Source organism: Molothrus ater, chromosome 1, assembly GCF_012460135.2.
Source record: "Molothrus ater isolate BHLD 08-10-18 breed brown headed cowbird chromosome 1, BPBGC_Mater_1.1, whole genome shotgun sequence".
In the NCBI taxonomy this organism is placed as follows: Eukaryota; Metazoa; Chordata; class Aves; order Passeriformes; family Icteridae; genus Molothrus; species Molothrus ater.
Genome location: NC_050478.2, coordinates 10213245 through 10236485, shown reverse-complemented (window position 1 = coordinate 10236485; position 23241 = coordinate 10213245). Strand labels below are relative to the sequence as shown.

Genomic DNA, 23241 nt, shown 5'->3' with positions numbered 1-23241 from the left:
GGGGAGGGGAAGAGGCTGCCCGGGGCGGGGGAGGCGACGAGCAGAGGCGTTCGTGCGGCGGCCGGGCGCCAATAGCGGCGGTCGGGGCCGAGCCGCCTCCTCCCGGCGGCAGCGGCGGTCGGAGCTGGGCCAGCCGGGCCCGGAAGCGGCGGCGGGTGGTGCCGGAGCGCGGTGAGCGGGGCCGGGCGCGGGATGCGAGGAGGCGCCGCCGCCGCCCTGCCCCCTGCCCGCTCGCAGCCAGCGCCCCAGGAGGAGGAGCAGCGGGAGGAGCGGCAGCAGCAGTAGGAGCCGCCGCTGCGGTAGCATGAGCGGGGCAGCCGCTAAGCAGCCCCCCGGCGCGGGGTCCGCCGCCGAGCCCGCCGCGGAGAACGCGCCGGCTGCGGACCCCGTGCCAGAGTCTCCTCCACCGCTGCTGAGCGTGGACGTGACGGGATTGGTGTCGCAGTTTGCGAGGAGCTTCGTGCTGATCTTCCCCGTGTATGTGCTGGGCTACCTGGGGCTGAGCTTCAGCTGGGTGCTTATCGCCCTGTGCGGGCTCTTCTGGATCCGCAGGCACCGCGGCGGCAAGAGCTCCCGCCTGGGCCGGGCGCTCGCCTTCCTGGAGGACGAGGAGGAGGCGGTGCGGCTCAGCGTCTCCTCCGCGGATCTGCCTGCGTGGGTGAGTGGCCAACACCCTTCGGCGCTGCCGCGAGCACCCGCGCCCGGCGGGCCGGGGCCTGGTACCTCCCCGGGACCTGCGTGATGACACCCAGCCCCGCCGTGCTGCCCCTCCGCAGGCCGGAGCCCCAGAGCCGGCCTGGCGGGAGGGGTGAGGGACTGCATCCCCATGGCTGCTTGTCCCGGTCCGCCAGCCCCTTCCGAGACGGTGCAGCGGTGGGAGCGGGCGGGAGCGTGTCCCTTCCCCGCCGTTCTCCTTCCGCCGGGGTGGCCTGTCCGTGTCCCCGCCGCCCGCTCCGCTGCGCCCGCGGCGGTGACAGCCTGAGCCTGCCGTGGCCGGGGTTCCCCTGGCAGAAATAAACTTTGCTGCAGGGTTTGGGTTTCCTTCCCCTCAGGGGCCAGTGGCGCGCACGGCTCGGTTCTAGCGCGGTCTCTGCAGAACGCGGGTGTCGCGGCTTGGGCCGTTCCTTACAAAGTTGAGATGAGAGAGAAATAGAATCGGGCTCTTAACCCTGGCAGATCTCTGAGTAGAGTGTTGCCAAACGGGGGATGAACCAGAGGTGGGGTGGTGTTTCTGAGTGGTTTCAGGGCTGTGACGTGAGGACTAAGGTACAGGGGCTGTGGTGGCTTTATTTGTGCATTGACATGGTGGGGTTTTCAAAGGCTTTCTCCAAATCTTCCTTTGAAAGTTTCAGGCTTTCTACAAGGTCTTCAGAACTAACGCTACTTACTTTTTTTGTTTTAGCTTAAATCTGGCTTCAAAGTTGAATACCTTTCATTTGTAATTTCTCCTTTGGAGGATTAATGATGTTTTTGATGCAGCTGCCAGTGTGCATCCAGGCCTGCCTGTGCCCCGCTCTGCCCCCGTGATGCGCTGGGCAGAGCTTGCTGCTCTCTGAGTGCCCATACCCAAAATCTTGAGGGTTTCTGCTGATTCTTTCCGTGTGATTCCTTTACTGACTGCTCTCTTCTCCTGACCTACAGTCGCCCACCTGTCCCCTGGGGACTCTTTGCAGTGACTGTGCATCCAGCAGTGCTGAGATGATAAGAGTGCAAGCAGCTGTTTTCATGTGATCAGATTGCAATACCTGATGTGACCTGTTCTAGCTCTACTGAGGAAGTTATAGGAGAGAATAGAGTGGGTAGGTGTGAGACTGGAGGCTTTTACTCCTCTTCCATCATATCTTTTGCCAAAGTTCTGATGGAAGATCATTATAAAAATAAGTGCAGTGTTCAGGAGAGATTAAATATTTTTTACCTCTTGAAGCAGAGATGTGAGTCTCAAATAATGTAGCTAATAGCTCTTACATTACCTGTAATGTGTGTTGTTTGGTTTTTCCAAATCACACAGCAATATAATGGAAATGTTCTGACGCTGCATTTAAAATGAATTAATTGAAGCTAGATTTGTAGTGGAGGCTTGTATATAGTAACAATCTGCTGGTAACTAAGCCATAGATATTCAAGCTTAGTGCTGTGTGTAAGTTTTATTTTAAGTTGCAATTTGTTACCTTTGATAAAATGGCAATTAATTTCTGCGTGGAGTTGTCCAAATAACTAAAGATTTGGAAAGGGGCCTCCTGTTTGAAGTCAGAGACAAAAAAAAAGTCGAGTGCTGGCTGCAAGCACCTTCATATATCCTATGGCATTGTGAGAAAGCAATTGATCAATAAGCAGGGTGTCCCAAAAGTGTGACACTCTCAGACCAGTTGGCAAATGGATGTAGATTTTTTTTTTGCTGTAGATTTTTTTTTGTTATTTTTTCCTTCTTCTTTATCCATGTTCTTAAATTTTAAAGGTCTTGGTTCTTTTCTTTCTGTTGATGTATTTGCTATGTTCTGGAAGCATCATTCTTTCAAATAAAAGTAGCTTCCAGAATAAATGTAATCTGGAAAACAGAAGACTTCTGAAAACCTGCTTAAATCAAAAGTGGTCTTCAATGTCTGCTGTCATAGTCCTTAAGGTTTATATGAGTCTTATGCTGCTTCCATAATGCATCTTGAAAAACTGCTGTTATTCTTCCTTCTGCATTATGTGCATTTTCCTGGAGGTTTATGAATTTCAGTCATATTTGAAGTAACAGGTGGAACCTGACATTTCTGATAGGGATGAGCTTTATCCATCTCAGTATGAACACCAAACTGAAGGATTTTCCATTGGTTTCTGTTATGGAAATAAGTTTTAAATTGCTTGAGTAGGACAGTGCTGTGATTTATATATAGGAAACTTTTTACTCTTCTGGGACTGATGCTGAGGTGTAATAAACCATTTTTCAACTAAAATTATGTGGTACCTCAAAGTTTTATTTGACATGTGGTATCTTTCTGTGCCCTTGATTGGAGAAGAGCTTTAGCTTTGTGTGTTAGGTATGATTCCCTTTCCCCACACACCTTGGTATTGTCTGTTGCTTTAGTGGTTCATATTAAATACTCACTAATACTGCATTGAGTTATTTATTTTAAAGACAGTGATTATTTCAAGAGAATGTTTTTCTGCTGGCAATATGCTCAGTTGCAGTTTGAAAATGATACAGTTGTGCCACCACACTAGATAGCATTTGTAATGTTAATCATTAGTTTCCTAAATTAGACTTACTTCTTCCATGAGCAGGTGGTTATGTATCAGGAATATTCTGTACTGTGCATGTAAAATTAATTAATTCAGCATGAATACAAGTTATGTTACTTAAAATGTCAACACAGAATTAACTACAAATAAGTGTGCATTGAAAAATACCACATTTACTGTCTTAAAAACATAAGATCTGTACTTAGAGACTTGCCAACATGTAGTTACAGCTCTGCTGCCTGTTTGAAAGGTGTCATGGATTATATGGGGTAGGAGGGAGCAGAGGTGGGTGCTTTTTCAAATAATTTGGAACTAGGCAGCAGAACTTACAATGAGAAAGAACTAGAGATCAAAGTTGTCTTTAAATAGAGACATTTTAAGACATGAAAAAGTCTTTAGAGAAAGACATTTTCTCTTTATTTGCAGCATTTTTATGCACCAGATGTATTTTATACTGGAATGAATGTAATTTAGTCCCAAACATGTATATAAGGAAAGTGGCAGTTTAGGTGTCACTGCATAGAGGAGCAAAGGTAGGAAACTTAAAAGCAGGACTCTTGTTTTTAAAGGCCAGGTATCATGTTGCCTTTTATTTTAAAAGTGGTAATGGAATTTAGTAATCTAATAATAACAAATTTACTTTGTTCTTTCTCAGATCAGCCGAAAAGTTAATCTAATTTTTCCATTTTAGCAGTGGTTCTTGTTACTCAGTGCCACTTTCATAACATGCCAACATATCATGTTCAACATGTTTTTGGTTTAGTGAGACTTTGGCTCCTGTTTTCTTCAATATACAGATAAAAAGCCATGCTGAATTTGTTTTCCCCAGATTAAATGTAAATTTGGCCTGGTACCAGGAGCTGATCTATGTGCAGTCTGTCAACAATCAGCAGGTGACCAAAATAGGAACAAGTCTTAGCATTTTTAAAGAATTTATTCTGAAAACAGATTTAGACAATTTGTTTTATCTCTAAGTATGTATTATACAGAAACTGAAACACTGTATGTGATTGTAGTAAAAGTAGTGGCATGGTAGAACATTAATTACAAGTCTGCTGTGCCATTTTGGGTCCTACACACTTGCTTAAGTTTCTGCTCTAGTTTGGAGTGATTTTTTTTTCTCTTGTTTTATTTTCTCATCTACTTAAGAAAAAGGAAAAAGCCTGCCTCAATCTAAATAGTTTTCATCACCTTCTAAATTAAACTTACTTAGAGTACCATGATAAAGAAATCTGGTAGGTCTTCTTTCTCATGGGAAGCTGTATGACGTTTTTGCAGGTTGTGACTATTGTGGGTCACCACTGAACTGCTGTACCACTGCTACACCTAGAGAAAGGGGATCGTGTCTAATTATATGGTTAGAACAACAAAGACTTTGGTTTTTACTGGTATTTATTGGAAAGGCAGAGCCAGTGTTCGTGGAAGAAAAGTGGTTTGGTAGCTCTGACTGCAGAATCACACCTGTACTGACATTTGCAGAGAAGGTTAAAGTGGTTCTGCTCTTGTGTGTAGTTGATATGAAGGTTTATTGATGAGGCAGAATCAAACTTGCTATCTAGATCTTAGATAGATGATTAGGACAGGAATCTCCAAAGAATCCCTGCTGATGGATGTTATGTACTCAGTAAACCTGATAACACACATTGCATTGAAGTCCACCTGTTTATTTGCTATAGAAGAAAAAGATGTTTCTCTTCTCAGACCTTTGGTTACTGCTGCTATTGCTGCAGCTCTAGGAACTGTAGGAGGGTTTTTCTGCAGCATACGAAATTTGAAGACACTGAGACATTGTGACACATTCTTCTGATCTGTTCTCTAGCTTAGTTGAGTACGTTAGATGGAATTTACCAAGGGGTGATTTATAAGAAAAATGACTCCCATGTACAGTAACTTAGTGTTAAACAGGATCCCCTCAGTTTGGGTGGTGAGTACTGCAGGTGGCCATTGCTCTGGGCTGCCAGCCTGCATCTGGAAAGGGTGAAGAGGTGTGAGTAAGAATAGAGTAGTAACTTGTGAGTACTTAACAACTGAACTCTGTGTCCTTCTGCCTGATTATTTTTCATTTTGAACTGTGTTCTCTTCTAGCTGATTCATAGTATATGAATATGCACATCTGTGTGTTGTGGGTTGTGTGTATTTTTGTGGTTGGGCTTTCTTCTTAAAGGAAGAAGTTTAATTTGTTTCAGTATTACTTCTTGAAATTTAGATAACCTGAGTGACATCCTAAGAGTACCCCATAGTTATGAGAAATGTAAATGATGGGTTTGGAAATGGAGAACCAAAGGGAAAAAAAAAGATATTAGACAATTGATCCTATCTCCCTGTTTCTCAGAGTTTTTAAGTTGAGTGTGTTAAAGCTATGCTGAGACAATGTCTGTCCCAAAACACCTTCTCTCACATAGTAATGTGGTGAGCCTCACTTGTGATTCATTTATGAAGATCCATTTCCAAAATATTTATGGTAGAAACCCACATGTTGAGTTGCTGTTCCTGAACATGATATCAAACTACTAAAGAAAAACATCAGCCTGAAAGTATTAGTACACTTCTTGAACTCTTTGTGGGTGACACAGGCTTTACATTCTTTTTTCATCTAACAAATTATTATTATGTAGAAATTACTATTGTGTTTTGGGACTACTGTACATGTCATTTCAATATGCAGTTTGTGTGAATAACTAAGGAAGATGTGTACTGGTCTCTTTAGTTTTTTGTTTGCTCATTTGGTATTTTTTTTATTTAGCGTTTTAGTCTGCTACTGTTGTTTCCATGCCTAAGTGCCTTTGTGTATAAGGACTGGCCATCTTCAGCCATATTTGAGAATGCAAGAGTCAGAAAGATCTTGTCTGTAGAGACTGAGGTTTTGTGGAAGAGAAAGAAACCTGGGATAACAGTCAACCTTTTCTGCATCTTCCACAAGATTCTTCTCATTTTAAATTACAACTGCTTTTTGAGATTGTTGGTATATCATAGTGTGGTGGGGTATGTAATCTAAGATTTATTTATCTATTTTTTAACATGAGAACTTTCTGGGAAATAAAGTTGAATCAGGATTATTGTCAAAACATTTTCATTGCAGTTTATAGCAATGAAAGCCTGTTTGATACATGTGAAGTGTTCTTTGATGTCCTGTTCTTTTTCTTCAATATGAAAGAAGAGGTGGCATGTTGTTTCTGGTAAGATAAATTTATTTGACTTTAATAATGTGGTTTATATTAAACTTTATCTCCCATTTATCAATTCATTACTAGTTCTCTAGTTGCTGAAATTGCCTTTGGCATAGCTTCTTTTGAGCTTTGCTGGCCACATACCCATAGTGAATCTGTTTATTTTTCAAAAACCTTTCTTTTGAATAATAGCAAGTTTTAAAAGAACACTTATTTCTAAATATCCTCTGTAGTGTCTGAAATGACTTGTCAGAGTCTTATAACTGTATATAAGGATCTGAAAGCAAAAGTTAATGACTATGAATTTATACTACTGATTTGGTATGTTCTGATATGTAGATATAAGGAAATCAGTAAAAGAATATGGACATATGTAGTATGTCTTCTGGACATACTACACAAATAATAGATTTGGTGTGAGACATTGCTAGTTTAGATACAGAGTTGTTTGACCTGTGGTATCTTATCTTTGTCTTTGCTTTTCTCTACTCTTGGGAAGTATAAATTAAATCTGATTGATACTCCCCTTTCCTTAGGAAGCGGAGAGTGGACACTCCACCAGCACCTTGGGAGCTTTCCTGTGGCCTAGCAAGGGCCAGCTTCTAGGGGTTATGTACCAAGCTTGAAGGGCAGCAGAATTTCAAATGTAGGATGTGTAGGGCTGCTTTGGCACATTCAGGGTAAATACTGTGCCACTTCAAAGAAGAAAATTAAATCCTTATCTTTTGCTGCTGTTTGTGAACACTTAGTGAAAATAAAGGCTATACAGAGTAGGTGTGTTCAACATAGAATGATATGTGAATAACACTGGGGAAACAGTGTTTTGATAAGAATAGGGAGAGAGTGGTTTTATTTGAAACAACTGTTTGAATTCAGTAAATTGTGAAACTGAACTGTTTAGAGAAGTCTGACACTTTATCATTTGTATAGCTTTAGATCATATGGCACTTTGATTCTGGGTAAGACTTTTTTCAATTGAATGAGGAGAGAGTTCTGTGAAGTTGAGAAAGAAAATGTTTGATAAGAAACAAGAGGGAGGAATTAAACCAAGAATTTGCTAAAAGTGTGTGAAATGGTGAAACCCAATTGCCAGATTTATGTGGGTTTTTTCTGGCATATGCCAGGTTCTCTGTTTCTGAGCTGGCAATAATGGATCATCCGGAGTGGAAAGAGGGGTTGTACAAACTTGCCCCTTCAGCTAGGGACATATTTGATAGTGGGCTTCTACTCCATTGACTGGAATTAATTCAGATTTAACTTGCTTTGTAAGGACCTCATTACAAAAGTGAGGTTCTAGAATTAGGAGTAATTTCCTGGCTTTAGGGGCCTGTGTTAAACCAGCACACTAGCCTTGGGAAGTGTGTTCCATTTACCTCAGCTTTGCAAAATGCTTTTTGATCCCTTGTTTCTTTATAAAAGCCCTAAAATTTCCATCCTAATGTCAGGGTTCAGGTATGAAGCTGTGTCCCATCTTTTGAATGCCATTAATAGGGTGTCTGGGAGAGGGAGGAAAAGAGCTGTTCCTGAGCCTTCTTGCACATCATTTGATCCCCATCCCCAGCCTACTTCTAGTGTTTTATTCCCAACAGCTTTACCAAGCTTCATGTACCAGTCTTTTAGTCTTTGTTACATTGGTCGAGTTTTACTTTCCTTTCATTTTAAATGGCATGGGGGTTTTTTGTTTGGTTGGTTTGGTTTAGTTCTCTCTATGTGCTTCCTTGATACAGTTAAAAGTTGGAGCAACAGCAAGAATATTAAAGCTTTTTTCAGCTTAGCCCCTATTTAGTATAATTTGAATTTTATTTGTAGGCTCTGCTCTGCATTCCTGCATTCATGCTTGTGGCAGAGAGGATTGGAGGGTTAGTAAAGGGATTGATTCTGCAGTTTCAAAATGAAGTAAATGTGCACTCTCCTGACAAAGAGGATGTTCTGCATCCAACTGCACTTTCCCAGTGCCACCTTGTGCCAACATTAGAATTTACTTGGCCAACTATTTGTGAGTTTTCTGCCAAGTTGGGTGTTCAGCTGGATGAGTTTCATGAGTTTACTATGAGACCACAAAAGTGCCAGTGCCTGCAGAAGGGAAGTGGCGGAAGCCTGTGCTCAGGTTTAAAGTGAGATGGAGCAAGGGCCTGCACAAAGAGGCTGTTCTTAGGAAAAGGGTGGAAATAATGCTGCTGAGGTATCTTTGTGGGGCAGCAAAGTTTGAGTGGGAGCTGTTTATAATGTCAATTTGCATATCTAACTTCTTTTATAACATTTATAACATTTTTTGACATTTTATCTCATTATCAGGCATATAAACTCTCAGTATTTTGATTCAGCTTAAAAGCTGATTGTGTTTTTAGTGTGTGATTAGATTGGATCAACTCCAGAAGTCTCTTCATACCTGAATTATTCTATCATTTTCCTTTTTGTTTTAAGCTGTCATTTAAATTAGCTTTCAGTCTCCAATTATGGCTTACAAATGGTAAGAAATCTTTTCTGCCTAAAATACAAGTATTTGCTTAAATATTAAGAAAAGAAATTAAAAAGAGGCTGTCTTTAGAAAGGTGTTTTGTTGGATGTAGTGATGACACCTAAAGTTGGATGACACCTTTTGAAGCATTTGGATGCCTGTCAGCTAAGTAGATAGTATTGCAAGTTCTGTGCTGCAAATGTTAAAACACACGATTTTTCAAATGGAACTCCTGTTATATAAATAACCTTTGTAAGACCAACGTTCCCATATAATGAGTCATTGCACAAAGTTTTGTCTGCTACACCCTGATGTGACTACAGAATTTTCCTTAAGACCTGAATATCTGAAATGGGACTAATGGTTTTCAGCTGAAGCAGCCTGGATTTATGTGCCATGAAGTTGTTACTACACTAGAAACATGAAACTAATTTTACTTGGCTGAAAATAACTGTCATATGACAGACAAGAATTGCATTGTCATTTGGCTGTCCTTATCATATAGCAGCATGGGTTGAGTTTACATTAGTTCAGTTGCAGCACTTTTACCTGAGAGATTTACATTTGCAATGTAAATTGCATAACTTTTGGCATCTGTTTATGTGAAAACGTCAGTTGGAGTCTAGTAACAGACTACACTATTGTTTTCATAACCTTTGTTTGCATTCCTTTAGTTAGATACTGGCTCAGTGAATTATCCAAGCGGACTGAAATAGTTTCCTCTGAGAAAAATTTGAAAGATGCAACACAGAATATAAAATTAAATATATTGACAATCCATTGTGTTGTATTCTGTCATTGTCAGTCCTTAGTGGGAAGATGGGAAGAAGGTGAATGTCTAAGAATGCAGTGCCTGCCTGTTTCATTTTTACAAGCAAACACAGGCTATGCTGGAGCATGAAGGTAGCTGTAAAACCTTGCTTGCTCAGATTTGAATTAATCATGCAGTGTAATGATCCACAATTCTGCTCCTAAAGTTTGTAGCTGATCTTTTTAAAAATAGCTTGCTAAAAACAAATTAATTGTGTGGAGGAAAACTTTTCAGGGAGAGCTGAAATGGAACTTCACAGCTCAGAGAACTCACAGCTTGCTTTAGATGTAAGCATTATTACTGCTTCTTTGTACTACGTGGTTCTTCATGCCTTATTTCAGATCTGCATAGCTTGATAGAAAAAAACCCATGTGTCTGTGCTTTCTCAGATGCCTTTCTTCACTTAGCATCCTCTGTAGACCAGTGAATAAGTTTACAGCTTCATATCCAAAACCTCCACAAGAGCTCCTGTGATTTGTTTTATTCTGCAGGAAGGAGTGTGAGAAGACATGCTCTGAGCTGTGAGTTTTTGTGCAGACTTACAGGGCAAACTCTCAGGACTTCTTAGTATTTAAGATGTTTGAGCTCTCTGCATGTTTCAAGCTGACTGTTGATGTAATGAATATAATTATACAAATGATTAAAATGAGGAAATGTCTTCTCTTCATTTGTTAGTATTTCCTAATGCAGTAAGCTTGCTGGTCCAGAATTTTGAAAAATTGTAATTTGTTTTGAGGCAAGTCTTCCCTCCTCCCCCAGGCTGTTGATTCATCTTGCTAATTGTTGAACTGGAATGCTAAATTCTCTCTTGTGTGTGGCTAGGAAGTTGCCTTAGTCTAGTAATAAATTTTATGATGCAGACTGAATTTGTATCCTAAAATGTGGTGTTCCTCACTCAATGACTTTCTCCTAAAATACTTGAACTAGAAAAAGAATGCTTTTCCACCCACCCACCCTCTGCCAGTTCAATATCAAATGGCAGCCAGGAAATGATAAGAGAGTGTTTCATGGGGGGAACAGAAAACCAGTCCTCAGTCATCTGACTTGTATGTGTTAAAAGAATATTCCATAGAGATTGATATATTAGATTAAATTGTAGTAATTTCTTGTTCTCTATTTGTTCATGATAATCTTTACATTCATTTATATTTTAGGACAGATATTTGGGCTTTTGAAAGTGTTTGGGTTTTTTTTTTTCTTTAAAGGGTGTGCTAGGTATGAGTACAGTGCTGATGTGAATGTGCCTAAACTGTCCATGTGCATTTGATAAAATCACTTATTTCTGTCGTGTTCATGTAAGTGTTTATAATGGGAATTAATTTTCTGGTACGTTTGGCTATGTATAAAGCTTTATAAGAAGTTGCATATAATATATGCTTGTTTTCAGATGTCTAATAACAGAAAACATATTTGCCAACAATTGTTTCTCAGGTCCTTTGTGTTTTGAAAGTTTTGCAATTATAGTTGACATTTCTTTCCCTTGCGTCCTATCTTTTGTGTACTCAAGTGAATAACCAAAATGTTACCAATATGTTCTTTTTTTTACTTTTGATTAACCAAAGAAGAAAAGCTCTAATGATTTTTTTTCTTGTTAGTTCATTAAGATAATCCATTACACACAGAACCATAGTGACAGCCTGACAGTAGATCTGATTTGGAGGTTGCTTAGTTTACAAATAAAGGTCATTTAAGATTGTGTACTTTAATTTTGCTATTTGAGAGCTGAGGAATTACAAAGATGTTCTTTTATTTCAGTGTTCTGTGATTGGCTTCCAGTGCACACAAGTTGTTACTGTTCTGCCTGCTACCTGCTGCCTTTATGCTGAACTCCTTGGTTTTCTGGCACAGCCAGTGAGGAAGTTTGACAAAGTAAATCTGACAAAGTGCTTGAACCTCTGTTGGGACTGGGAGAGGGTCTGCACAGTGGTGTTCTGGATACCATGCAGGAGTGGCAGACAATTGTATGTGGCAGTTCTTGTTTGGGAATAAGTGTAGACAGGCCCATTGAGGACTAATGGGTAATTTTAGATGATATTAAAACATTTACCAAGGGAAATGGGCAAAAGGAAGACTTGAAGGGGTACTGGAAGGCAGTCTGTATTGGCTCTGGTGGGATACACCTAAACTTTCATCATCATTCACTTTGAGTGAATTTGGTATTTGCAATGTAAAATATTTAGCAGATATTTTGTAAAACTTTTTTAGTGTAAATGCAGGTATTTGTGCTTGCAGTGAACTCTGCTAGAGGAGTGGAAGTGAATGGAGCTTTAAAGCATTTATCCTTGACTGAAATAAGATTGATTCACATCTCTGTCCTCAGGGAGCAAGCTGGTAAACTGTAGGTTCAGTTTATTGGAGAGCAGTAGAATGTATTTACTTGCCAGAGAGAGAAGATTAGTTCATCAGTGTTCCTAAAATTAATGGGTTTTAAGCTCTGACAAATCACTCTGGAATTTCCTTTGCTGTCAAGTTCTGAGTCTTGATTCCCATGTAACACATAAGATTCTAGTTTAGTTTTAACATGTAAGAACTTACAAGGTCACTTGCTTTCTTGCTGGAGACTTGCAGTGCTTGGGGAAATGTTTTTTGTTTTTTTTTTTTTTTTTTGTCTGGAGGGTTTTCATTTGTTCTAGTTTTCTTTTCCATTAAAGTTATGAACTCCAGCTCTGCTTTCTGCTACTGTGGTTGTTTGCATTGTCAGCCACATGGAAATAACATTCCTGTCATGTTCCAGTGGAGAAGGCAATGTGTAAGTCAAGATCTTACTTTGTGATCTCCCACTGAGTAAGTAAAATAGAAAAAGTTCTTGACATGAAGCAGTCCAGGTTAGTCAATGACAAGGGATTTGAGACGTCACTATTTTATAAGAATGTAACTGTATGAGCTTGTGACAATTGAAATAAATGCATTTCCCAACATAGTTTACAAGTGAATTTCAGTTGTTGTGTTTTAACCCTGGCTGGATGCCAAATGCCCACCAAAGTTGTTCTGTCACTCCCCTCCTCAGCTGGATGGGGAGAAAAGTGCAATGGAAAGTTTGAGGGTTGAGATAAGGACAGGGAGAGACATCATTCACCATTACCAATATGGGCAAAACAGACTCGAATTGGAGATTTTTAGCAGTCAAATCAGAGTAGGATAATGAAAAGTAAAACAAATATTAGAAACACCTTCCCCTACCCCTCCCTTCTTCCTGAGCTTCACTTTCTTCCTGATTCACAACCTCCTGCTCCCTGGACTGCAGGGGAATCTCAGCTCTGGCACCTGGAGCACCTCTTCCCCTCCTTCTTCACTGACCTTGCTGTCTGCAGAGTTGTTTCTCTCATGTTCTCACTTTTCCCTGGACAGAACTACTTTGGTGAAATATTTTTTTGTTTCTTCTGAAGTAATTATCTGAAGTTATCCCCGAGGTGCTGCAGCAGTTGCTGCTGGGCTCTGCCTTGTCCAGCAGCAGGTGCACTTGGAGCTGGTTGGCATTGGCTCTGTTGGGAGGGAAATAGGGAAAATAACTCTGTAGGGAAAGCTGCTGGCAACTTCCCACAGAAGCCACCCCAGTGGCCCTGACTGCCCATCCTCCGAGAATCTTGCCACATACACCCAGTACCATCTTAAACTGTTCAGTTAAAAGAGAAATCTTTAATGTATTTTTAAAAAATGAGAAGTCTGGCAGCTGAGTATTTATGTTGTAACAGTTTCTCAAATACGTTGAGCAGTCAGGACTGTATCAGATAAGGCAAATCATATATGGCAACAAGGGTTGTGGACCCTTCTTCAGCATCCCTTGATGTTGTAAAGAAATAAAATACTTGGTTGGTTGTTTTTTGTTTTTTTCCTCAGAGTCTAGTTGTACATGGAAAAGACTTTTTCAAATTCTTGAAAATACTTTTTTGAGTTGGGAAGATATAGTTGCAAATTAGCTGCTATTTATGCAGATCTCTGAAAATAACTATGGCATTTTACTCAAGGGGGTTGATTTCATTTTAACTGTCATCACTGCATTCTTCTAACTCAAGTGATGTCTTTTGCAAGAAAGTTATTACATGTGATTAGAAGCTGAGTACAGATCTAAGAGTGCTGAGAATATCTGGTAGCTGTACAGGGCTGGGATCCAGGCCTGGAACAGCAAAATGAACAGTAAAACCTGTAAGAGAATCTGTTGCCACTTAGTACACACAGTCACACTTCCTGTAGCAAACTGAAATTTAGGTCCCATACTTGGGCACCTCTTTCCAGAGATGAAGGTCTGTCCCTGGAACCTGCCTTTGATGAATGGGAAGGGGTGAACAGAGCTCTTTGCAGGAGGTCCCTTTTCTCTGTATAATATGAACCTACAATAATGAGGTTAACTAACTACACTGCTGCTTTTTACATGCTTAAATTTATCAAAGAATAATTTGGGCCACAACTGTTAGATTTTAATTAATACATGTAGTAAATATTCTGTGGTAGAATTTCTAAAAAAATTACTAGCATCTGTTACAAAATCTGCTGAGAGTTTCAGAGCTGACAGTGACTTGGCTGCACATACTTTTCTCTGCATGGGCACAAAGATTAACCTGTCCAAGAGAAATTCAGCTGAAGGAAGGCTCTGCTTTGGAGGAGTCAAATAAATTGCATTGCCATGGGCAAGATTTCTTGGAGCTAGATTTTAGACAACTGACTTACTAGGTGGTTGTTGGCAGTTCAGGCAGTTTTCTTGGAATTTACAGAATTATTACTAAGTTGGGTTTTAGCAAATAGGTGTTTGGTTTCCCCTTAGAGCTAGAATCTGCTGAACTTCAATTTAAACATACAGGTGCAAATTAGTTGGAGCTTATCTTTGTGGTCAGTATACACATCTCCAGAGGACTGTACTGACAATAAGGAAATCTTCAACATGTCAGATACATCTCCCCAGAGGCCTTTATTTCTCTTTTATTGATGATAAAGCAGGTGTAGAGTGACTTGTTTATTCTTGAACATATAAAAGAATATTGAGAATTAGAGAAAAGTAATTAATCAGTTGCAATTGCCTACTGATTAACAATATTTGAATCTTAAAAACTGGAGATCATTGAAATTGCTGTGAAACCATATGTAGGTAAAAGGGTGATGAGATGTAAAATGTTTTTCCCATCTTTTCTTTGTCATACAACCAACTTCTAGTGGGTAAGATCTGATTATCACAGTTCCAGCTATGGGCTGTATAAATACACAGAGTGGGACAGTAGATGCAGATTAAAATACAGAAATTGTGAGCTTAAGTATCAGTTATAAACTGCTCAGTCTTAAAAGACTCTTAGGGGTGTAATGTTGTGATTAATTGGAGGCAGTAACGTGACACTGCCTACTGCTGTTGTTAATTAAAATGGCATTGATTTATGATGGCTATTTTTGCTGCTAAATGGCAAAGTGGAAGAACACAGTGTGTTGGTAAGAGTTGAGCTAGGAGTAAAGAATATTCAAGAGATCCCCAAATGCTTGGCTTATCTTCAGCATTGATGATAATCAGTAACAGGAGAGGTGACAGTTCCGTGTTGCATTTATAAGAGGGATAATGTATCCAATTCCTCTTTTTTCACTCTTGCTATGTCTCCATCCTGCCTGTCAAACACCCAACAATTCTAATGCTGGAACATTGCTCCTCCTAGGCCAAGGAGATATTGAATCTAAATCACTCAGCTACTTGCTGCCCATGGTTTGTTTGAAGGGCAGAGGCTGCCTTTATGTAAGGGGTGGTTTCTGTGTGAGTAAAACGTCTCCATGCAAGTGGTGCTGCCCATAAGCAGTGGCTGTGTATGTATAGAAGCAAGGTTATGTCATTCAAGTCAGCACTGCACGCTTGATTGGCCATTCTTGAGGTGAGCTGATGGCATTATTGAAAACCTTGGGTATAGACTCAAGATAGTAGTTTGTCCACAGTCTGTGCTTCCACTGAAGGGCTGCTTTTGTAAGTGCTTCTGTGAAAATCAGAGTATATTCTCTCAAAAAAATTCAGGAACTCCTCTACAAACATATGCAAATAAAATAAATGAATTTACATTAGAAGCAGAGAAATTTAAATGGAGTGTCATTTAAAGCATATATGGCCAAATGTTAAACTTCCCAAAACATTGGAGAAAGCAGATTCTTTGGTTTCCAGTATTGTTTTATAAAAGAACTTAATTTAGAAAGAGGATTTACATTTTTTCGAATTTATGATCACTTACTTTGCTTGCTTTTTTAAGATGGAAAACTTTTTAACAGAGTCTGAAGAATGTTTTGGTGCGGAGCATTGCAAGCGAGCTGCATCAAAAGATTGTATCAGTGATGGTTTGCAGTCCTGACATGAGAGAAAGTGTCTGTGTCTGTAGGAAGCTGGAATCTTAGGAGATGTTTCCTGGAAGCAGGGCCTGGAGAAATTTTGGTAGGGTGAACAGGAGCATTGCAAACTGAAATAATTTTTTGAAATAATTTTTGGACTTGTAATTTCTGTTTAGTGTTTTGTATTTTTGTATTTACTACTGATGTCTTAAAAGATGACACCATCTTGAAACTTCATCAGTGTTTTTCCTTTTTTTTTCACTCAAAAGATGAAATGGTGGTTTCAAACTCCAGATTTCCTACATATTAGCAGTATTTCTTTTCCCTTGGCTTTATTGATTTGTAAAGACTTGTGTGGTTGGGGTAAATGACTAAAGAAATGTTGCTGTATACACAAGTCCAAGGATCAACAGGACTGACAAATATCCAGGTGTGTTTTGACTAAAATACTAAAACATGTAATACTGTGTTGTTGGAAAAAATGTACAGGCCAGCCTTGGGTGCTCATTTACTCATTTGCTGCAGTTCCACTTGAGGAGCTTTATCTTCCTTTTTGCTAAGTGTGGACTTCAATATGGTGCAGACTGTGATGTGTCTGCCAGGTAGTGTCCATCTGTTTGTGGATGAAAAATCTCCTAGTGCTGTGGATGGTGTACTTTGGTATTTCACTTTCTGAAAATTATTGTACAGTTGTAGAGACATTGCAGGCCCAGGAGATTTGCAACTTGCTGCATGTTCCACTGTGCAGATGCTGCATGTGCCAGCCCAGTAACATAAGCACATGAATTTTCCTCAGAGGATGCAGTTTCAGTAGCAGCCTGTCCTTGTGCAGGTTTGAATTAAGTACACTTACTCTGCTTTTTCTAAAATAGCTTCTTGGATAAGAGGTGCTAAGCTCAGTCATGGGATAGATACTCAGCTGGAAGATAGGCTGTCCAAAGGTGATTTGTGTGAATTAAAGGCCATTGGTGCAAATTTAAAAGTCTTCCTATGTCTTTGTAAAATCTTTTCAGTAAATAATGAAAATACTTTTTCTGTTTCAAAGCAAAGTGATATTACTAGGGTGGGGATTTTCGTTTATGTTGAACATTACTCTCTGTCATTGTTGAGGACATTTTTTCCTCTAAAGTACCTTTTGTTAACATTTAGAGTCAAAATAGTAAGACTGATATTTAAGGATAATAGCTAATTTAGCTGGGGAGGCAGTCTGGGTTTTGATTCCACCTTGTAGCTCAAACATGATGTAGCATTCCTTAGTTTAGAAACTTGATTTAGCAGGGAGTGTTTTCAGTGTCTTTCCTTAGCAACCCAGCCTACCAAAACACACCAGAGCTGCCCTTCCTGCTCTGTTCTGAGGAACAGTAGCAAACTCCATGGTTTTAAGGTGGAGTTTATAAACAAAAATAGGATAATGAGTCCTGCAATTGTAGGGGATTGGAATTCAGTGGTCAGAGTATTTTCCAATTACGTATTTTGTTGGTCTTGCATTTTCAGTATGATCCTGTATGAGGTTAAGGGCTGCACTTAAACTTTTAAGTATATTTACCTGAGGAGTATTCATTAAATGGAATTGCTTGTGGGTTTTTTTTTGCTTGTTTCCTTTGGTAAGGGCTAAGCATGCCTCAAGATAGAAGGGGTGCTGGAGGATGCCAGCAGCTGCTAAAGGTTATAGCCATCCTTTGCAGAAGCTGAGAGGGCATTCAGGGAAGGATAACTCCATAGTACTGTTTTAGTTTGATTTTCCCTTGGACATCACTTCTGATTGCTGTATGAGCTGGATGTTTGATCTTTCTCAGTGCAGAAGTTGCAATGTAATGTGTTGCCAGTGAAATGGCAGCAGTTCTGTTACAGAACAGTGCTGTACACACTGTTGAGGGGTGCTGATACACAGCCCATTGAGGGGGACAGAATTGTTCTAGAGAGAAGGGAGAACAAATCTTATAAACCTTAAAAAAAATTTAGCATCTACCTAATTATTAGAAATCCTGGGCTTTGTATATGAAGCTGGTATAAGAATTTGGTTAAATGCTTGAATGAAAGAACCAGAAGGAGTTGCACATGTAAGTTTGTCATCTGATACCTGGTGCTGTCAGGTTAGCTGGGGCTTTCTTCCCCACCATTTGTCACTGCATTAACTGAGACCCCATTTAAACACTGCAGCCCTTTTTGCTTTCACTTTAATTGGAATGCTCTGCTTTCTGTTACTTTGTCAGCAGAGTTTTATAGTTTCAGAGAGGGTTAATCACTGATTATTTACAGGTTCCACACAACTCCTGGTCTATTGCTCTGCATTCTTTATACTCTCTGGATTTTACATAGTGGGTTTCTAGTGTTTCAACTAGGAATGAAACAGGGATTTTAAAATGCCTGTTATATCTTGCATGATTTCTTATTATAATTCAAAAATGTTTTAACATCAAGAATAAGCTCTGGCTGGATAGTACTGGATGCAGTGCAGTATGCAGAAGTTAAGCATCTTTGCTGGTGTTGGGTCAGAGTCAGTCAAAACAAGCACTAAGTTTTAACTGCTGAGTGTATTCTACAGACTTGTTTGACTTCTTAGGATTAACTTCTTAGGACTTCTAGGTTAACCTAGCTTGAATTTTTGTGTCACGATGCTGCATTTTTTTGGATACCACTAAAAAAAAAATCCAGGTTCTCCATTTTGCTCTTTTGTATTTTCAAATACAAATTTGCAGATTGCTCATTCCTAACAAATACAAAGCCAATTTTACTTGTCACAGTTCACATAGATTTGTTTCAAATGTGTTGTGAATTATAGATTACATTAGAAAGAATAGAAGGTTGGGCTTCATCATGGAGATGTTTCAGGCTAAAGACAAGGAAGAAGATTTAATCTGCCTGAGAAAGAGGAGTCTAGCAGAAGGTGATGATTGCTTCTTAACACTTGCCTTTTCTGAAAGCTGATGCCCAGTTTAGCTCTCACAGAACACCTGCATGGCTCCCTTAGGGAGATGAACTGTGCAGTCCAGTGAGTGCTAAAGGAATGAGCTCTCCCTGCTGCAGGAATCAGTCTCTGGATCAGAGCTGACTGCAGGGTGAGGGAATAGGGCAGGAGGTCAGTGGAGTAAAAGGTGAAGAAACCTTCAGGGTTTTATTGTAGATACTAGCAACAAGGCTGGCTGGCAATTTGGTGCAGAGCCCAGCACTTCTTTTCACAGCTGTAGACTGTTCAAAGAATAGCAAGTTGTGCTGTGACACTGGTTGTATAAGCTGTTTTAAAAGCTAATGTTTAGCAGTCCAGAGAGGAAAATTTGTCTTCTGTTGACTGTCAAGAGAGTAAGACACTCTGGCATGCAGTGGGGTGGGAACATGCCTGGATTCTCAAGGGAACTGAAAATGAATTTGTTATAGAGACTTGAAAGTACAAAAGAGGTCATGTTTTTGAAATGCGACAAATTGAAAATATTGTGCTAATGCTTTAATAATTTTATTTTAAAAACTGAAGGCTTGAATTTCAAGGTATTAAGACTTTATTTGTAGAAGGAGAAGAAGAAATTAAATTACTCCTGGGAATACAAGGGTAAAGTCAATAATGTCAAACAAGAGTACTGTGCAAGATTTTTTAAGTGGTAAAATTTGGTGGGTCCTGAGAGCTGTGGTTCATCTTATGCCTTTTAGCAGTTTAAACATTTAAAATCTGGGTCTTTGCTTTCAGTAATTGCAATGCTTGTGGGAATTTGGAGATGTGCTAATGCAGGCTTATGAAACATTAAATGTTTCATTTTGTAAACCTTGGTTGCACTACTTCTCTGTAACATGGTGTGAGAGCAAGACTTTGGTCAGTATAATCCAGTTTTTGATATTTTACTTGTATAGAGCCTTATGCTACTAATTTTTTTTTTAAACTGTGCTTGTCCTGGCCCTCTGTTGGACATCAGCATTTATAAAATACAATTGTTTCTGCTGTAAATGCCTGTTGAGGTGAGATTGGAAAAGGGCATCCTGTTGTCCTAAGTGTTCATGTTAGCTTCTAGTCTTCTGAATGAGGAAGTGGTATAGACAAAAACTGTTGTAAATGTGGATAGTAAACAGTCAAAATGTTACACCTAAATTTTTATGTTTCCTCACTTTAAGATGTGCTCAACAGGTGTGGTACATGTGAAAAATGTCTCTTCCTGTGTCTGGTTATCAGTCTTCTGTCAGAGGTTCTGGGTGGCAGTCCCTCAGAACTGGAAACCATTAAAAGGTTCCTGCAACCTATTCCCCCCATATGCCTTCTGCTCCTTTATTATTATTATTACTGTCCTGTCTCACTCCAAACTAAGCACTGAAAACTTGCCTTTGTCCTTTTAGAGATGGAAAGTGAAAAAGAAATGTGAACGTGGCAATCCAGGAAAAATTACAAGATATTAAACTGGAGTGAAAATAAAGCAGTTTGGCTACAGAGTTGATGTCATCTCTACATTGAAGCCTGAGTTATGATATATATTACTAATATATGAGAACTTGAAGATACTTCTGAAATTAGTCTGTGCTAGAAGATGAATCTGTGGTAGTGGACTAAAAGCTTCAAGCTTTCTGTTCTGGAAGAGGTAACAGCTGAGCAAAGCAAACCCATGTGGTTCTCTCTGGCAGACATCCTGTGTTGTGTTTAGGGTAGATGCTGCACCCAGATACCAGAGAAAACCATGCCAATGTACTTCCATGTATTTGGAAGGAAACTCTAACCTTTACTGGTGGAGAAGGAGATTTTTGTTTCATGTGGTTTGTGAGGTGATTAGGCCTGAATGCTTCTGGAAGTTAAAGATGATCGGTTTTTAGTTTCTAGACTGAAGCTCTTGCCTCAGTTGGGGCTGCAGAGGCTGAGTGTCAGGCTAGAAGCAGGATTTTCCAGTTCCCTTCCTAGCAGACTTCTGTTCTGTCATTCTTCCAGAGCAGCTGCTTCTAATGCCTATCCCGGAGGATTTTGTTAGAGCAAGCTGCTGCTAAGTAGGAGGTCTCTGGGTAACTTTCTATTATGGCATGCTCGCTCCATCTCTGCAAAAATAGCAGCACTTAGGCAAATTGAATCTAGTTTTGGTATTGGTGAGTTAAATTGCTGAAAAGTTATGCAGCTTTTGACAAGTCACACTGCCACTGTGAGTGAAGCATATTTAATAGATGTTGAAGTGAAAGATGTGCATGAAAAAATGAAACTGCTGTGCTTTGAAATGGCTCAGCATCCTTCACTTCTGAATTGCAGCACTTAGTTCTGGGCTGCTTTTTCAGTCATATCAGAGCTCTGGAGCCTCCTTTTAGGCAGGGTTCATCTTTTTCAAATGCAGCACTATTTTGCATTGCCAAAGACATTATTTGCTGTAGAAACTGGGGAGAATATCCAGGTGAGAATATTCTGGTGGTGTTGCAGGGCTGCATAAGGATGGATTCTGAATCCTCAGCTGCCAAAACTATAAGCTGATTAAGCTTTTGATGGGCTGCTAGCGAAAATTGGAGGATTGTTGATTTTCTAAATGCTGTTCTAATGAATTCTGCAATAAGCAGGAAAACAGAGGGACAACTCTCAATTACAGTCCTGTATATGTATTTAATATATAATATATTTTAAAAAAATCTTAGCAAAGTATCATGATTGTATTATTAAAATGAGAAATACAGATAAATTTCTGGTTATTGGTAAAATGTAAAAAAGGCATTTTATCCTTTGAATTAATGGCATGCTTTAATTTTAGCCCAGCAGAAAGGTTGGATATGGGATCCCTCTGTGGAGTTTGGGCTCTAGTGAGGTTCAAAGGGTGTGTGTATGGGCAGTGGTGTCTCTTGGCAGTGTTTTGGGAGGGTCTGGTTTATGCTGGTTTAGCTTGACTTTACAAGACACAGCCTATGTGCTGCTAGTTGCTTTCCTTGTCCCCCAGATATGGTACTTATGAATATATATTAAGAAATAATGTCCTTCAGGCCATACCAGGATGCTGAAATGTCCTGTGTATGTGAACTGCTGTTTATTCCAGGTTTGAACTACTCTGTACCTTAGGCTTTTCTTTAGACCTTTAAGAAAGGGATGAGGAACAGAGGTAACAAGGAAGGTTGTAAGGAAATTAAAATTTCTATACCTTACAAAGAAGGTCAGTTTTATTACTTGAGGTGTATGAATTCTATTGTAGTAGCTTTCCTGTGTTACCATTGAACCCTGGAGGTGTTGAAAAGCTGCTTGTTTCAATTTCTCCAAGCACCAGCTTGTTTTGTCTTTAATTGCTATGTTGTTGAAGAAATGACTTTCCACCCTAATGCTCACAGTGACTGAAACAGCTCAGGGTAGGGGGGAATACAGAGATCACCCTGGAAAACTCGTGCTGAACAGCTGTCTGTAATTTGCTGTGGCACCTCACAGGACTTGAACTGATAGAGGCAGCTCACGTGGGGTGGCAGTGTTTGTGCTGGTAGAGTGTTTTGGGAACATGTGGTGGGGTACCAAGTATGTGTTCCTAAAGCCACTCTTGTCTTATAGGTGCAAATCTGACTCAAAGGCCATGTAATAGCTTCTTTCATAAAGGTTTATTTTGTTTTCCAATGTGTTGTCCAAGCACTTAAATGGCTTATGTTCCACTTTATAAATAAATATAGTTCTTAACCTTGCTTGGTATTACAGCTGTTTCTTTCATTTAAGTATGTTTCTACTTTTTCCACTATTTCCATTTTACTTTGAGGTTTTATCATGATCATAGAGGCATGGCAAAAATTTTAGGGTCCTTTCCCACCTCCTTTATATCTTACTCAGTGTGTGCACTCTCTGTGTGGAGGGGAGTAGTTTTATTTTTTCCTCTACCCTTAGTTTTCTTTTGTTTGATTTTTTTTAAAACTTTTTTTCTTTGTTTGTTTATGGGCCATTATTGTCAAAACCTGTGCTGCTTATTTTGCAACACTTTTAGGTTACTTGATACTGATTTATGTGGGTCTTTCTAACTGGTATTCTGTGAAGTGTCCTATGGACATAAATAGTGTGTTTGACAAAACTGATTTTCTATGCTCAGTCTGCTTCTGGACCTTGCAGATGTTTCTGTTGAAAGATGAGGCACATGCAGCTTATCTGTAATGATTCTCAGGGAAACTGATTTGAGAGTCCTGGCTTAATTCTCAAACTGCAAACACACCACATTTGTGGTCCTGAGCATGAATTTTGCTATGCAAAGGCTGGTTATTTTAATGTATTTAAAATTGCAACCACAAAATCCATCCCAAGGCATGCTAAACAGAAACTTAATCAGATTAGCAGAAGTAATGGGAATAACAGTTGATTGTTGGTTTAGTAACAAGGGCCTGCAGGATTTCTAAGGAAC

General features: G+C 39.7%; 1 protein-coding gene across 4 annotated transcripts in view; it reads left to right on the top strand.

Annotated features, from left to right (window-relative positions):
* Positions 1-82: 82 nt before the first annotated feature.
* The window catches only part of ESYT2 (extended synaptotagmin 2), an 80554-nt gene continuing 57395 nt past the window's right edge, over positions 83-23241 (top strand). For 2 of the 4 annotated variants that reach the window (XM_054514417.1, XM_036401250.2), the window contains exon 1: positions 83-658. In XM_054514417.1, the coding sequence (XP_054370392.1) occupies positions 305-658 (354 nt within the window). In that variant the 5' untranslated portion in view covers positions 83-304. The remainder of the gene's footprint in view (positions 659-23241) is intronic. The other 2 variants (XM_036401258.2, XM_036401265.2) reach the window with 2 other exon arrangements.